Here is a 15,086-nt window from a genome sequence, read left to right on the forward strand (position 1 = left end):
ATAGTCTTTCTACTCTTATATCATACCTATACATACATAAACATATATGTATATATTATATATATAAATAGATAGATAGATAGATAGATAGATAGATAGATAGATAGATAGATAGATAGATATAGGCTTCATGTATGAGAAAAAAATATATTTGACATTCTATGCTTGGCATATTTAGAAAACAGTGACCCCCAGTTCCAATTTCCTGCAAATGTCATGATTTCATTCTGCTTTATGCATTGACAAAATATAATCTGTTGTATTCATGTACCACATTTTGTTTATCCATTCATCTGCTAATGGACATGTAGAACCGTTCTACTTATCAGTTATTGTGAGTAATGCAACAATAAACATGAATGTGCAAGGATCTCTGTGTTAGGTTGATTTAGAGTCCTTTGTGTGATTCCACGAGTCATGTACATGGGTCATATGGTAGGGTTATTTTTGAATTTTCAAGAAACCTCTATACTGGTTTTCATAGTGCTTCTAACACTTTATGTTCTCATCAGCAGTGTAGTAGGGGATGTTCTTTCTTCATATTCTGGCCATCATATTTTGATTGTTTTCTCTGTCATAGCCATTCTGACTTTTCTGAGGTGAAATAGAATCTTAATGTATGTTGTTTGAATTTGCATTCCCCTGATGGATAGGAATGTGGAATACCTTTTCAAATATTTATTACCATTTGCATTTTTCCTTTGAGAACTGTCCAGTTTTAGACACATCAAATTCAGCTTGCTCTCATCTTGATGCTTCATATTCTATATACTAAATATTGGAAGCTTATTTAAATTGTGCAAGAGAAATACTTAGAAATACTCAGAGATCTCATTCTGAGACCACTAAATCTAATCCATTTGAACTAAGCATGACAAGGCAATCCCTTTGCACTGTGCATACAAGCACAGTCTAGTTCATAGAGCACTGAGAGAAGAGAGACTAGAGGAGTAGGAAAGAATTAAGGGGGAAATGATGAAGAACATATGATTTGCAGTTTTATTTGCAAGGTCCCAGGTAAGCAAAGTATTATCAAGTAAAAATCCCCTGTTCAAATGAATGGTGCACCACTTGTTTTAGTTATCAAGGTTATATTATTTTTCAGGACACCTAAAATTAGTTATTGCTCGTGTCAGTGAAAATTCAGAATTTATCAGTAAATATTGTATTGAAACCTCAAAACTATTTAAGTCAGAATTACATGAATATATGAGTAATGTTTAAAAATTAAAATCATTAAGTATGAAGGTTTTGCTGTTTGTTTTCATTACAAGTTAAGTTCAAGTGCAATTTGATAAGTGGCTATTATGAAAATGAGTGCAGAGTCTGAGGGTGCATTTTAGCTTCCTTATCAAAGAAGAACTATAAATGATAGCTTCAGTTTTAATGTTGTCATCATTATATACAAAGATGTAAATCATGGCATAGAAACTGTAGGGCATACAGAATGTTAGATGAATCCTTTATAATATTTAAAAGAACATGTGGAAAACAGAAGTAAATAAATAGTTCTCGAGGATTATAGAAACAGTTGGGAACTTTCAATGAGCTCACTTGTTTTAAAGTAGGTCCTTCTATTACTGTGTTATCTCAGGGAGGGTGTAATATGGTAGTACCTTTTCAGAACTATGCATCCCTTGATTTATAAGCAGTTTTGTTTATGTTTAGTTTGTTTCAGAATACCACAAACTTATTTTGTACACTGGCTGAGGCTTCAGCGATTTATCTTTTTAAAAGCAAAATGAGTTTTTAACGTGAAAATTATATTAAGCTTTTGCCTGTAAATTTAGGAGAAGGACACTGTTTTTTACATAAGTTCATTTAATCAAAAGTCTGTTGTTCTATGTTTTAGGACAAAGTTGTTGCTGTTCAGTTCTGTAACAATGGAGACAGGTAATTATGGAGTACATACTTGTATAAAGAAATATTTGACCTTTTAAATTATTCCCGCCAAACTAATACAGTTGATATTGAGACATTGACATTTCAAGAAACTCATTTAGAAATCCTTTTCTAAGCTAAGCATCTCTTCACATCACCTTTCCCACAGTTAAGCTCCACCAGCTCAATTTATAGTCACTGAAGTTAGACCTAGAAATGAGTTTGTACCTTAACCGACCTCCTATAGTTCTGGATATCTTTCATTGTACCCTAATTTCACTTACTGCCAAAAGTTTTTTTTTTTGTTTGCTTGTTTCTTTTGTTTTGTTTTAAGATGATCTTGATTACTTTAATTGCTTGGCTGCTTTTAAAGATAAAACCTACAAGATGCATTTGTAGAGAGGGAGATAGTTTTGTAAAGTCCCTGGTAGCTGAAGCTGGCTGTGCTGATGATGTGTGCTATCACTGGGAAATAACATTAGACAAAGTAGCTTGGAGTTCTTTCTAACCTGACAGAAAATGTATGAGGCAGAAATGAGCTATTTTGTTAGACACTTAGGTTCAGAGTCGGTGTCTGTCTTCTTTGTTCTTCCGCTCCATGAGTTCCATATGTTGTTGTATACTTTGCCTTTTATGTTTTCTTTGACCACCTGAATTAATCAAGAATTGTATTTTTTGATTTAGTATGGCTCTGACAAACAAACATTTGTTCTATTCAGAAATTTTCTTATCATTTTTCTTCTGTTGCTCTGGAATGAATTTTGAATCCCAAGCTGGCATTTGCAGACTCTGTTAAAACCTGACTTAGACAACTACATTCTTTTCTCATATGAATCTGTGCATTATTCCTATTCACTTTATGGATTTCTATTCCATATTTTCACATTATGTCATCCACTACTTTGCTTATACTTTCCTCACACTACTCCTGTCCAGCAATGTCATTCCCCACCTTTAACTTTCTTTTCCTTTTCCCCCTGCATGTCCTGGCTTCTATCTCCTTTTCTCTTTGTTTTTTTTTTTTTTTTTTCTGTCTGTATATCTCCTTTTCCCTCCTGATTCTATCTTATCTATGTCTCATATGGGTTTTAAAGTTCATGTCCTCCTTGGAGCTTGTCCTGAGATGTCCAGATTTCATATTTATTTCAATGTCCTCTGAACATGTGAATCACTGGTATCTACTACCCATAAGATTCATTCCCTATCTCTGTAAAGTCAAACTTTATATACCGATAACTCATCTCTCTAAAATATCTGACCCCCAAAGGTCACAGACTATGTTGATCAAAAATTTAGTACGAAATACATAAAATTAGCATGTTTGTATCTATATGGCAATACTGTGGGTGAGTGTTTTATTTCAAGGTACTTTTGAACAGTGAGTAATTACAAAGGTGAACTTTTGAGCATCTTTGTGAAATATAAATATAAAAGCAAATAATGATAATCCAGTTTATCTATATTAAGCATGACAAACATTAAAATAAAATAGAAAAATAAGTTAACCATGCTACTATTCTTAAATGACGTTAAAATGTGTGTGTGTGTGTGTGTGTGTGTGTGTGTGTGTGTGTGTATGTTTGTGTTTTAGCTACATGTATGTAGATGCCTGCATAAACCAGAAGAGGGGCTTGGATCCTCCAGAGCTGGAGTTACAAGCAGATGTAGTCCACCTGTCATGGGTGTTGAGAGTCAATCCTAGGTCCCCTGGAAGAGCAACAAGTACTTTAACTGCTGGGCCACCTCTCTAGTTTCCTGAATTATTTATTTTATAAGATTTATTGTTAATTTAGATGCTTGTGTATATGTGTGCATGGGTATGTGTCCACATAACTGTGGGTGCCTAAGGAGATCAAAAAGGTCAGATCCTCTAGAGCTGGAGTTAACGGGAGGTTGTGAATCTTCTGACAATCTGAAAGAACAGTACATGCTCTTATGGGGCTCTCTCTCTGGTTATAGGTTTAATTCTCTACCTCTCTCTTCTTTTCTTCCCTCTCTCCCCCTCTGTTTCTCTCCCTCTCTCCCTCTCTCTCCCTCTCCCCCCCCCTCTCTGTGTATGTGTGTGTATTTCACATGAGTCATAGGCCTCTATTGACTACTTGACATGGGATTGTGAAGAAAACTCCAACCCTCTGCAAGAGTAGCATGTATTCTTACTGATCCAGTACCCATATTACTATAATTTTCTACTGAAAGAAACTGAAATTTTAATTTCTTACCTATTTGTAAATGTGTATTTCGAAGACATTGTTAGTAAGCCTTCAAAAATAAATGTAATCAATATATAAAATCTTATATGAATCTAAAAACATATAAAATATGTTAAATATGAATGGATGCATATATGTGAAAACTCAAAATGCTGAAATTTTGTTTCTCTAAGAAAAGATCATAGGTAAACTTTGTTCATTCTTGAAATTGTTTGTACTTATTTCTTTTATTAGTATAAAAACAAAGACTTCCTAATCAGAGCAGCCAATTTTACTAATATGATAATATAAGTTAAAATAACTAATGATTTTTAAATTAAGTGTTAATTAAAATTATAATACTCAACATATTATTAGTGGACCCTTTCTTAAAACTTCATAAGTTTCATTTTTTCCAATATATAGGGAACAATTTGGTAACACATATGAAAACCTTTTAAAAATGTACCTGCTCTAAATCAGTATAGTATATAAGATTGTAGAAAGATAGAGATGCTCTTTATAGCTTTGGGTTTAAAGCTGAAAGGTAAAAACACTTTAATTATTGATCATGATGTATTTCATCAAGTACATTTTGATAAATCTATATAGTTGAATACCTATTGAAATTGATGTAGTTTTGCACTTATAAATATCGATATAGATCTATAAAATATACTTGTGGACAGCATTGTATATGGTGGGTTTCAGTTTTCTAAGTGGAATATGGGTCATTATATATGTTTCAGTGGGCTTTAATTTTTTTCATTGAATCTCTTATTATTTAGTTCATGCTGGCCTTGAATTTGTGATCTTCCTGGTTCATCTTCTTGATTACTGGAATCATAAGCTTAGAAGCATACCTGGTTTAAATATATGTCTGAAAGATTAGAAAAAATACAATATCAAACTTTTGAGTGAACAAATATGTTATTAAGGGTAGCTCTTAATAAAAATGTTAGTATATTTATAGGGTTGTGCAACCTTCAGTGTAGTTATTCTTAGAACAAACATGTTCTTTCACCTTACAGAATACTCATTTCCTTTAGTTACGTATCCATCACTCTTTCCTCAGCACTGGGCAGCTGTTCATCTCTGTCATTAGACTTACTTGCATATTCAGCATTCATCCATATTAAAAATGTGTCATTATTCATTACTGAAAAATTCTGTTTTATGAATGCCATGTTTTATTTATCCATTGGCTAACATTTTGTTTGTCTCTGCTTTGGGGATTATTAAGTGTTCCATGCATCTTCACATACACATTTTATATGTACTAATGTTTTCATTTCTTTTGGCGGATATGTACCTCGAGAATACGATTGCTGGGTCAAAAGGTAACTTAATTTAGCGTTTTAGGAACTGCTGAAGTGTTTTCTAAGATTAGTGTACTGTTTTACATATACCAGTAGTGTTTGAAGGCTATTTATTTTATCATCAAGAAAATGTGATGAATATTTGAAAAAAAAATAACAAGGTTATTTTAACTTCCAGCTTAAGGTTTGTTAGTGGAAGTAGAGATGGAACAGCAAGAATATGGCAATATCAACAACAAGAGTGGAAGAGCATAGTGCTAGATATGGCTACTAAGATGAGTGGGTAAGCATGATTGCTAGATATTTCTGGGGCTCTACCATGACATATCATCTTTTATAATCTACCATATTTAATAATGAATATACTTTTTATGTTAGTAACTAGTTTGGAATTAATTACCAGGCATGAAATTTGCCCCTTCAGTCTTGTAGCAACTGTTGCTCTGCTGTTGATTGACTAGAACATTGCTGATTTGTCTGAGATCCTGGTCTATTGTGATGCTTTGATGTCTGAGTTTTATTGTCTCCTGTGGAGTTATTTTCTGGCTTAGTTTTCATATGTCATTTTATTTTACAACTATCTGTACTTCTATTTTGAGTTATTCTTATTAAATATTATAATAAATTTACCTTCTATTCTAGTTACAAAGGACTCCTTCATATTTCATATTGTTTGCATTTATATTCAGCATTATATGTGCACTTAATTGCTGCCTGCTTTCAGCAGCTTACTGTTGATGAGATGATATATCAGTGTCTTTGAGATAATTCAATTCCTGCATGTTTGACCTTTAAATTGACTACCTTATTAAATAAACTGACTTTATAGTCATAGACAGATATAATTAGTGTCATACTCATTTATGTCATTAAGTATTCTGATACTTATTTACAAAGACTATTAGTGGTTTATTTTTTTTTAAGTAATACTTACGAGGATAATATGAGGACTGTACATGCTTTGTATTGTCTGGCAGCCAACATGATCATACTGTGAATTTTATTTTTTAAGATATAGATTTATTTGTAATCTCACTTATTTGTGTACTTCCAAGTAACTATTGTATTAGTTTGGTTTTTATTGCTGTGATTAAACATCATAGCCAAAAACAACTTGGAGAGGAAAGGGGAGCTTTCATCTTATAGTTCCTAGGTTATAATTCATCCCCAACATACTCAAGGCAAGAACCTGGAGGCAGGAACTGAAGCAGAAGCCATAGGGAACACTGCTTATATAGGCTTGTTCTCTATTGTTTGCCCAAGCCACTTTTTTACCCAGGACCACCTGCCTATAGGTGGTACTGTTCATAGCCGGCTGGGCCCTCCCATATCAATGGTTAGACAAGAAAATGCCCTACAGTATTATTTAAAGACTAAGCTAATTTTCCCAATTTAGATTCCTTCTTCCCACATGACTCTAGGTTATGTCCAATTGACAAAAAGCTTTCCAGCACAAGTATTTACATCTAATCATTTACGTCTTCCTAAAAATTGGTCATATTTGCTGTCTTGTGTTTCCCTTTGTTAAAATGTACAAGATATGACTATTTCAAATTAATCCTTCAGGAATAATTTGACATCCACAGAAGACAAAGTCACTAAACTGAAGGTGACTATGGTGGCTTGGGATCGGTATGACACCACTGTTATTACTGCAGTGAACAATTTCCTTTTGAAAGTTTGGAATTCTGTCACAGGGCAGCTTCTTCATACTTTATCTGTAAGTATTCTACTTTTTCATAGAAAAAGAAATTATTTAAGCCTAGTGCAGCAGTGTATCATGTCTGACGCTTAAGGTGAGGTATGAAGATTACTTTAACCTAGGAGTTTGAGACCAGTCTGGGCAATATAGTGAGACACTGTCTCAAAAAAGAATGAAAATTTAATTATTCTAGAAGAAAGACATTTGAGTTTTGCTTTCCGTTCTATGATGTATTAGCCTTTGGAGAATATTTTTTGGGTTCTTTGTTACATCTACCTGATAAGACTAATAAATGATAAGCCACTAAGAGCATGAGTAATTTTTAAAAGGTTATTTCTAAGCCTAGAATTTATGCATTTCTTAATGTTAGTAGTTCTTCAAGTATACAGTCATTGTCTTTACTGAGGGTTAGGACTGTTTTATTCTTTTGCACATATAATCTACAGTGTCTATCTTCAGTGATAAGTTTATGTTAAAAAAGAGAGGAAACAGGAAGAAGTAGTTGAAATGATAGTGCTTTTTTGATTTTATGTATGTTTCTTATAGTACAAAAATGCTACATCTGTAGGATTAATAGCAGAATACATGTGGTTGTTGGTCATCATGTTATGGGTTGACTTCTCTTTCTCCTCTCTGCTTCAGTTACCAGTTTATAAGCATTTTACTAGGACAAATCCAAGTGATTATCCTATGATTTCAATGTAGTATTAAGTAGCAGGGTTGAGACTAGAAACTCAACTTGCTCTCTTACTAACTTTAACTTGCTTTCATATCTATCCAACTAATTGGTAATCTTCACCTCTGTCTGTAGTAACAGCACATAGGATGCTGAGGTAGAGGAGTGCCACAGATTGGAATCTAGCCTGAGCTACATATTGAATACCAGGCGAACATGGACTAGACAAGAAAATCATGTCTCAACTCCAGTCAACTAGTCAATAAACAAAAGCAAACAGACAAAATAACCTATATTCTTTCTTCGCATCTTTAATTGGTAATGTTGGTTTGGATCAATACTCCAAACAACAAATAAGCTATTATACATAATATAATACCAGTTTTTCTAGCAGCCAAAATTAAAAATCTCATTTCACTAACATACTTAATATATCCAAAATACATCATTTCAAAATGGATTAAAAATGGATTTACTAATAAAACATTTTACATTCACTTTTCATGCAGTTTTCATATAAAACATCTCAGTTTGTACCTCCCATACTTCAAATGCTTAATAGTCACAGATAGTAGAATTTATTGAGTTACACACAGCACATCCATATCTCTAAATTCATAGCTTTAATTGTAGCTGTTAATTTGATAGATCCATGTACGATAATATCTTCATAGTTACTTTAGTCTTGTTTAGTGACACTCTTAGGGCTAACTCAAGAGATACATTTTCACTGAATTTTACTGACAAAATTTTCTTTGTCTTTGTAACAGACAGAGCTACTTAATTTTCTTTTTCAGCCTTTATTTTATTCATTCATTCACTCATTCATTTTTTGAGATGTGTTTCATGTAGCTAGGCTAGCCTTAAACTTTCAATTTAGCCAATAATGACCTTGAACTTTCTGTTTTTCCTGGTTCCATATCCCAAGTGCTGGGATTGTAAGCATGCACCATCACATGGTTTTCTACAGGGCATGTGGTGCTAGGGAAGAACTCTACCAATTGGTCTAAATTCGAATCCCTTTGTTTCATATTGTACTTATGTTTCCACTGTAACAGTTTATGTCATTGTCTTTGTGGAGCATAAAGCTCTTCTATTCAAACAGTGATTCCTGGATTTCTACTGGGTGAACGATTTTGGATTAAGTATTAAAAATCAATGGAAAATTAATGAGCATTTTCTCCTTGTGGCTTATTAAAAGAGAAAACCTTTTAACCTAATAAGGACCGATTATGAAAAGTCCAAGAGGCACCACTGTATATTTCTAATAGTGATCAGATCTGGTATGGGAGAGACTTTGCACTAATGTACTCTGAAATAGATATGCTGTTACCATTTGAATTATCAATATCAATTTATGTTTTATTGAATATAGTTTTAGGAAACTAAGAAATAGTGGCTGTTCAGAAGATTCTAGAACAAAGGTTATAGTTAAAGCATAGAAAGAACATTTTTAGTAGTCATAGGGAAGAATTTTGGTCCTTTTCAAGTTATTGATGGTATTTTCTGTAATAGATTTTACCTATTCATCTTAGCACTGTATATTTTGGGGTAGTCTTGAGAATTTTTTAGATAAGTTTTTACTATATACTTTTGGACCTATCATCTTCCTACCTCAGCCTCTTGAGTTCTGAGGCTACAGGTACAAATGATAGAGAATGTTGGATGGAAACCAATCAGGTCTTTTTTCATGATAGTAAGAGTAGATAGATGTTATAGTGAAAGATCTGTTTTCCTTTCTCTGTCCTGCAACTTTTACTCTACTTTGAGATCTTATCTTGTGTATTCCCAACTGAGTTCAAATTCACTGTATAGTCAAGGGGTGGCCTCTGATTGTCCTGCATCCATGCCTTGACTGCTGGAAGTACATATGCTGTCATACCCTGTTTGTTGTATTTTCTGTGGCTTTTAAAAAATTAGTGAAGTCTTAGATCTCCAAATTATATTTCAGTAGTTAGTAAGCATTAATCATCTTTCTATGTCTTGTATCTATGACATCAGGTTTATAAAATCAGCAGTTGTAAATTTAAGGCCCTCTAACTAGAATAATTATTTATAAAGTATCCACAAGTGAATTCTATTCAGTTGATATGCCTTAATTCATCTCAACCAGTTTCTAGTGCTCAAGAACATCCAAATGTCAGACAAATAAGTCAGACATCTGGAGTTGCATCTTCATTTCTAATATTGATTTTTATCACAGGGGCATGATGATGAAGTATTTGTTCTAGAAGCACATCCATTTGATCAAAGGATCATACTTTCAGCAGGTCATGATGGGAACATTTTTATTTGGGACCTTGACCGAGGGACCAAAATCCGAAATTACTTTAATATGGTAAGCAAACTGTGTATATAAAGTTCATATTTTCATATTAAATCTACTTTGTTTTTCTTTTGATAATCCAGTGGCCTAGGACAAAGGAACAGCTTATCATCTTGTGTTTAAGTCAGTGAAATAATTCAGAGAATGACCCAGGGACTTAGAGTTAGACCTTTCAGCATGGCTATTTATCATGGTTGTTAGCATTTTTCAAATTCTGATGTCTACATCTAAACTTTTTCAGTCAGATTGGATTTAAAGTGTAAACTGACATTAACGTTTTAGTTTTCATTTATAATTACAAAAATGACTATAATACATGTATCTGTCTGTGCTATATATTTCAGCTATATGAGTTTCATAGTCAAACTTATTTGAAAATATACATTTGCATTTATATACATGTTCTGTTGTAGTTGTTGTTGTTGGAGGAGGAGGAGGAAATGGTGTCTCATGTAGCCCAAATATACATCAAATTTTCAGTATAGGGAATGATGACTTTTAATTCCTTATCCTTCTGCCCTACCTCTTTTATTTAAACATTTATATTTTATGTATATGAGTACACTGTAGCTGTCTTCAGACACAGCAGAAGAGGGCATTGGATCCCATTACAGATGGTTGTGAGTCACCGTGTGGTTGCAGAGATTGAACTCAGGACCTCTGGAAGACCAGTCAATGTTCTTAACTGCTGAGCCAATCCCTGTACTACCCCTTAAGAGTTTGAATTACATGTGTGCACTGTCATACCTCATTGTGGTTTCTTTTTGCTTTTCCCACAGGATCTTGTGTATTGGTATAGATGCTTATGTTATAAATCTCATACAAATTATGTAAAACACTGAGTGGCTATAATTTCTCTCAGTGAAATACCATTCTTTCATATTCCTATCCTGTATGTTTAGGGTCCTTAAGAATTGTTAAGACTAAACAATGCTAAACTGTAGGTGGGCCTTTGAGCTCACTCCTATAGATTTTATATAGATCCAGATCATTAATAATACTAAATCCTTTGTTAGTAGTTTGTTTGTATTGTTTAATTTTAAAGTAGTTATTTAAAGGCTTATTTGTGGTATAGCTTAAGATATATACATAATATCTTCACTTTGTTGAATAGCACCTTTGTCAATTTGATTACAAATAGATCCTCTTAACTCTCCTGATGCATCCATGTATTATTTCATAAGTTTTTATGTTGGGTGCAGTTGTTTATTGTTCAATGTTATTCTCCATAAGTATATTTCAGGGTTTTACTGTGTATTCGGGTTCTGGCTATAGAACCCAGAGAATACATTGAAATGTTCATTCATGACAGAATCCAAAGGAATAGCCAGGAGAAGCTATTGCTTACTTCATGTTTGCAAAAGACTCTTACAGTGACTTAAAAGACTCCTCTGAATTTCAGATTGAAGGCCAAGGTCATGGGGCAGTGTTTGATTGTAAATTTTCACCAGATGGAAACCATTTTGCCTGCACAGATTCTCATGGGCATTTGTTGTTATTTGGCTTTGGATGCAGTAAATACTACGAAAAGGTTAGTATATATAATTTTTTTGTTGCAGATAATTGTGATCATACCATTCAGAAATAATTTTTTCATTCTATATATTCATGAAACAAGGTATTATGTTGCATACAGAGATTTTCACACAAGCATTTTCTATATATTGAGCATATGTGCTTCTCTTCCCTTCCCCTTTCTCTCCTCTAGTTAGTCCTCCAGATAGTTTCACTTCTTCATTCATGTCATATATATAGATCAGTTTTTGTATCTATATGAAAACTAGGGCCCATATATTAGGGAAAACATGATCTTTTTCTTCTTCAGTGCTTTGAAGTTTTCAGTGTACAAATTTTCCAATTCCTTGGTTAGGTTTATCACAGGTGTTTTATTCCTGAGGCTATTGTGAGTGGGATTATTTTCTTGATTTCTTATACAATGTCGTTGTCATTCATATAAACAGAAGCTGATTGTTTTATATTAATTTTATATCGTGCTACCTTGCTGAAAATATTTATCAGCTCTAGAATTTTTCTGCAGAAATCATTTTTTAAAAATTAGATTTATTTTTTTTATGTTTATGGGTATTTTCCTTGTATGATATGCATGCCTGGTACCTGTGGAAATCAGAAGAGGGTCCCCAATAACTCGACTTACAAATAATTGTGAGCCTATCGTGATAGCTGGGAATTGACTCCAGGTCCTCTGCAAGAGCAATGGTTGCTTTTAACTGCTGAGCCATCTCTCCCAGCCCCATGTGAAGTCTTTAGACTCTCATATGTATACAGCCATATTGTCTGAAAATAATTCAATTTGTTTAGCTTCCTGTTTGTATCACGTTCATATCTGTCTCCTGTCTTCGTCTATAAGACTTCAGGCACTGTATTGAATAAAAGTGAAGGAAGTAGGCCTGCTTCTGATGACAGTACTTGGAGGTCTGTTTGGTTTGTTGCTGGCTCTAGATTTGTCATATTTAACCTTTATTATGTTGAGATGAGTTTTGAATTTTTACTCATATATTTTACATATATGAGTATTTTTGTCTACATGTATGTCTGTATATCACATTCATGCCTGGTGCCAGTGGGGACCAGAAAAAGGTGTCAGATCCTCTAGAACTGGAAATACAAATGATTATGAGCCATTTTGTGGGTACTGAGAACTGAATCCCAGGCCTCTGGAAGAATAATCAGTGCTGAAGCACCTCTCCAGCTCATACTTCTTTTTAAGGAAAGATTTTATTTTTATGTGCATATTTGTGTGTGTGTGTGTGTGTGTGTGTGTGTGTTTGTATGTGTGTGCACGTGTGTGTGTTCACAGGAGTGCAGTGCCTGTGGAGAGTAGAAAAGGGTGTTGGAGGTCCCTAGAGCTGAAGACAGAGCAAGTGTTATCTGTCTGCATTCTGGGAAATGGACTTGGGTCCTCTGACAGAGAGCAGTGGGTGCTCTTTAACTGCTGTGACATTTTCCCACCCCGAAAGATCTGCTGCTTCTATTCTCAGTTTCTTCTGGGCTTTTGTCCTTTTTACTAGGATTTGTCAAGAGTTTTTCTGAATTAAATGAGATTGTCATATGATTTCTGTCTTTGAGTCTATTTATGTGATGTGTTAGACTTATTGATTTATGTATGTTTAATCATCTCTTCGAATTTGGAGCCAATTTGGTCATGTTGCATGATGTTTTTTGATGTGGCCTTGAGTTTGGTTTGCAGGTATCTCATTTTTGCTTCTATATTCATTGGGGGTGTTAGTCTACAATTTTCTTTTTGTCCTGTCTTTATCTGGTTTTTGTGTCAGGGTAATGATGGCTTTATAAATAGATTTTAGTAGCATTCTTTTTTCTGTTTTGTGTAATTGCCTGAGAAGCAGTGTTGTTAATCCTTTAATGGTCTTGTAGAATTCAGAAGTTTGTTTTTTAGTTGGGAGATTTTTTTTCCTGATTGTTATTCTTTCAGGCTTGTTGCTTGCTATAAATCTGTTTAAATTGTTTAGCTTGTTTTAGTTTAATTTTGTTAGGTCACATGTGTATGCCTCCATCCACATCTTTTAGTTTTTCTGCTAAATAGCTGGCATTAACCTTACTGCCACCCTCTACCTGTCTCCCAAGTGCTAGCATTATAGGCATGTCCTACCATACCCACCTGGTTCTTTATATTTTATTAGCTATGAGGTTGAGGTAGATTGTGGAGCATTATAGTGGCAAGAGACCTCACCACATTGAGGTCATCTCAATTCTTGTATTATGTTTTAATGTAGTTCATTTGGTCGATATTTATCTTTCTTATCTCATGTATTATGCTTCATTTACTCGTTAATAAAAATAAGAACTCCTTACATAGGTCTGTGTGTGTCTTTTAAGTCAAATCAAAGTATATAACTTCTAATAGACTGTTGGCTTACTTCTTGTCCTAAGTAGTGATAGATAAGATGAAATCGCAAAAATAATGCAAGTCGTAGGATTTTATAGACAAGAAAACTGGGTCTTTTGTGTCTGCCTAGAGGAAACATATAGCAATACAGAGCTATGAGAAAATATAAAAATTACCTGATTCTGAAAATATGTATGCTTTAGGGATGCATTCTCTGTTCTATTAAACACTAACAAAACATCTGTCACAAAAGATTCCAGATCAGATGTTCTTCCACACCGATTATCGGCCACTCATCAGAGATGCCAATAACTATGTATTAGATGAACAAACTCAACAAGCTCCTCACCTCATGCCTCCCCCATTCTTGGTGGATGTCGATGGAAATCCTCATCCTACAAAATTTCAACGGCTGGTACCAGGACGGGAAAACTGTAAAGATGAACAGCTTATTCCACAGTTGGGCTATGTGGCTAATGGTATGCTACCTCCTAAAGCAAACTGAAAGCTCCGCAAATATGTGTTCCTCACTGAGTTCTTGAATAAGATATAATGTGTATTATATACATTTCTACTAATTTTTATGTGCATATTTCAGCTTCTCAGTGTAGTTTTTCATTGTTTAGCTCTGCTGTGCACAAGTAAGAGGTTTAAAACAAACAGTAACATTCCCAAGAGGTAATCTGTTGACCTACCGCAGTGGGAAACCATTACCATATGTATGACCTTTTTCTGCATGGTGACTTCTGGTAATGATTAAACTTACTAACTCTGCTATATTAAGGTTTTTATAATTGGTTAAATTATATTGATTATAGTATTGATAGCTCATTTTGAAAGCCCCCATTTAATGAACCCAAGAAAAGAAGACTGGTCTCTTTAAATAGATATTTCAGTTGTTTTATACTGTCTTTTCTACTTCCTCTTCCATGGAATGCCTTTGTATTAGTTTGGAACTTCACAATTTTCTTTTAATTATAGAAGAGTAAGTTGCAGATTTGTAAATAGAATTTCCTTTCCTCTGTAAAACAAAATGTTTTTGGAGACAAGATCTCACTATGTACCTTGGGGTAGCTGGGAATTCATTTTTCTCCTGTCTTACTTAGCCTTCTTAGTATTGGGATTATA

At 33.8% G+C, this 15,086-nt stretch overlaps 1 protein-coding gene across 1 annotated transcript in view; it reads left to right on the forward strand.

Annotated features, from left to right (window-relative positions):
* Window positions 1–15,086, forward strand: part of Brwd3 (bromodomain and WD repeat domain containing 3) — a 92,899-nt gene that overhangs the window by 38,161 nt on the left and 39,652 nt on the right. Inside the window, exons 12-17 of the mRNA XM_028780923.1 lie at window positions 1,853–1,893; window positions 5,568–5,672; window positions 6,956–7,109; window positions 9,971–10,105; window positions 11,496–11,624; window positions 14,212–14,437. Of these exons, the coding sequence (XP_028636756.1) occupies window positions 1,853–1,893; window positions 5,568–5,672; window positions 6,956–7,109; window positions 9,971–10,105; window positions 11,496–11,624; window positions 14,212–14,437 (790 nt within the window). The remainder of the gene's footprint in view (window positions 1–1,852; window positions 1,894–5,567; window positions 5,673–6,955; window positions 7,110–9,970; window positions 10,106–11,495; window positions 11,625–14,211; window positions 14,438–15,086) is intronic.

This window comes from Grammomys surdaster, unplaced genomic scaffold, assembly GCF_004785775.1.
Source record: "Grammomys surdaster isolate TR1022 unplaced genomic scaffold, NIH_TR_1.0 61, whole genome shotgun sequence".
NCBI classification, from domain to species: Eukaryota; Metazoa; Chordata; class Mammalia; order Rodentia; family Muridae; genus Grammomys; species Grammomys surdaster.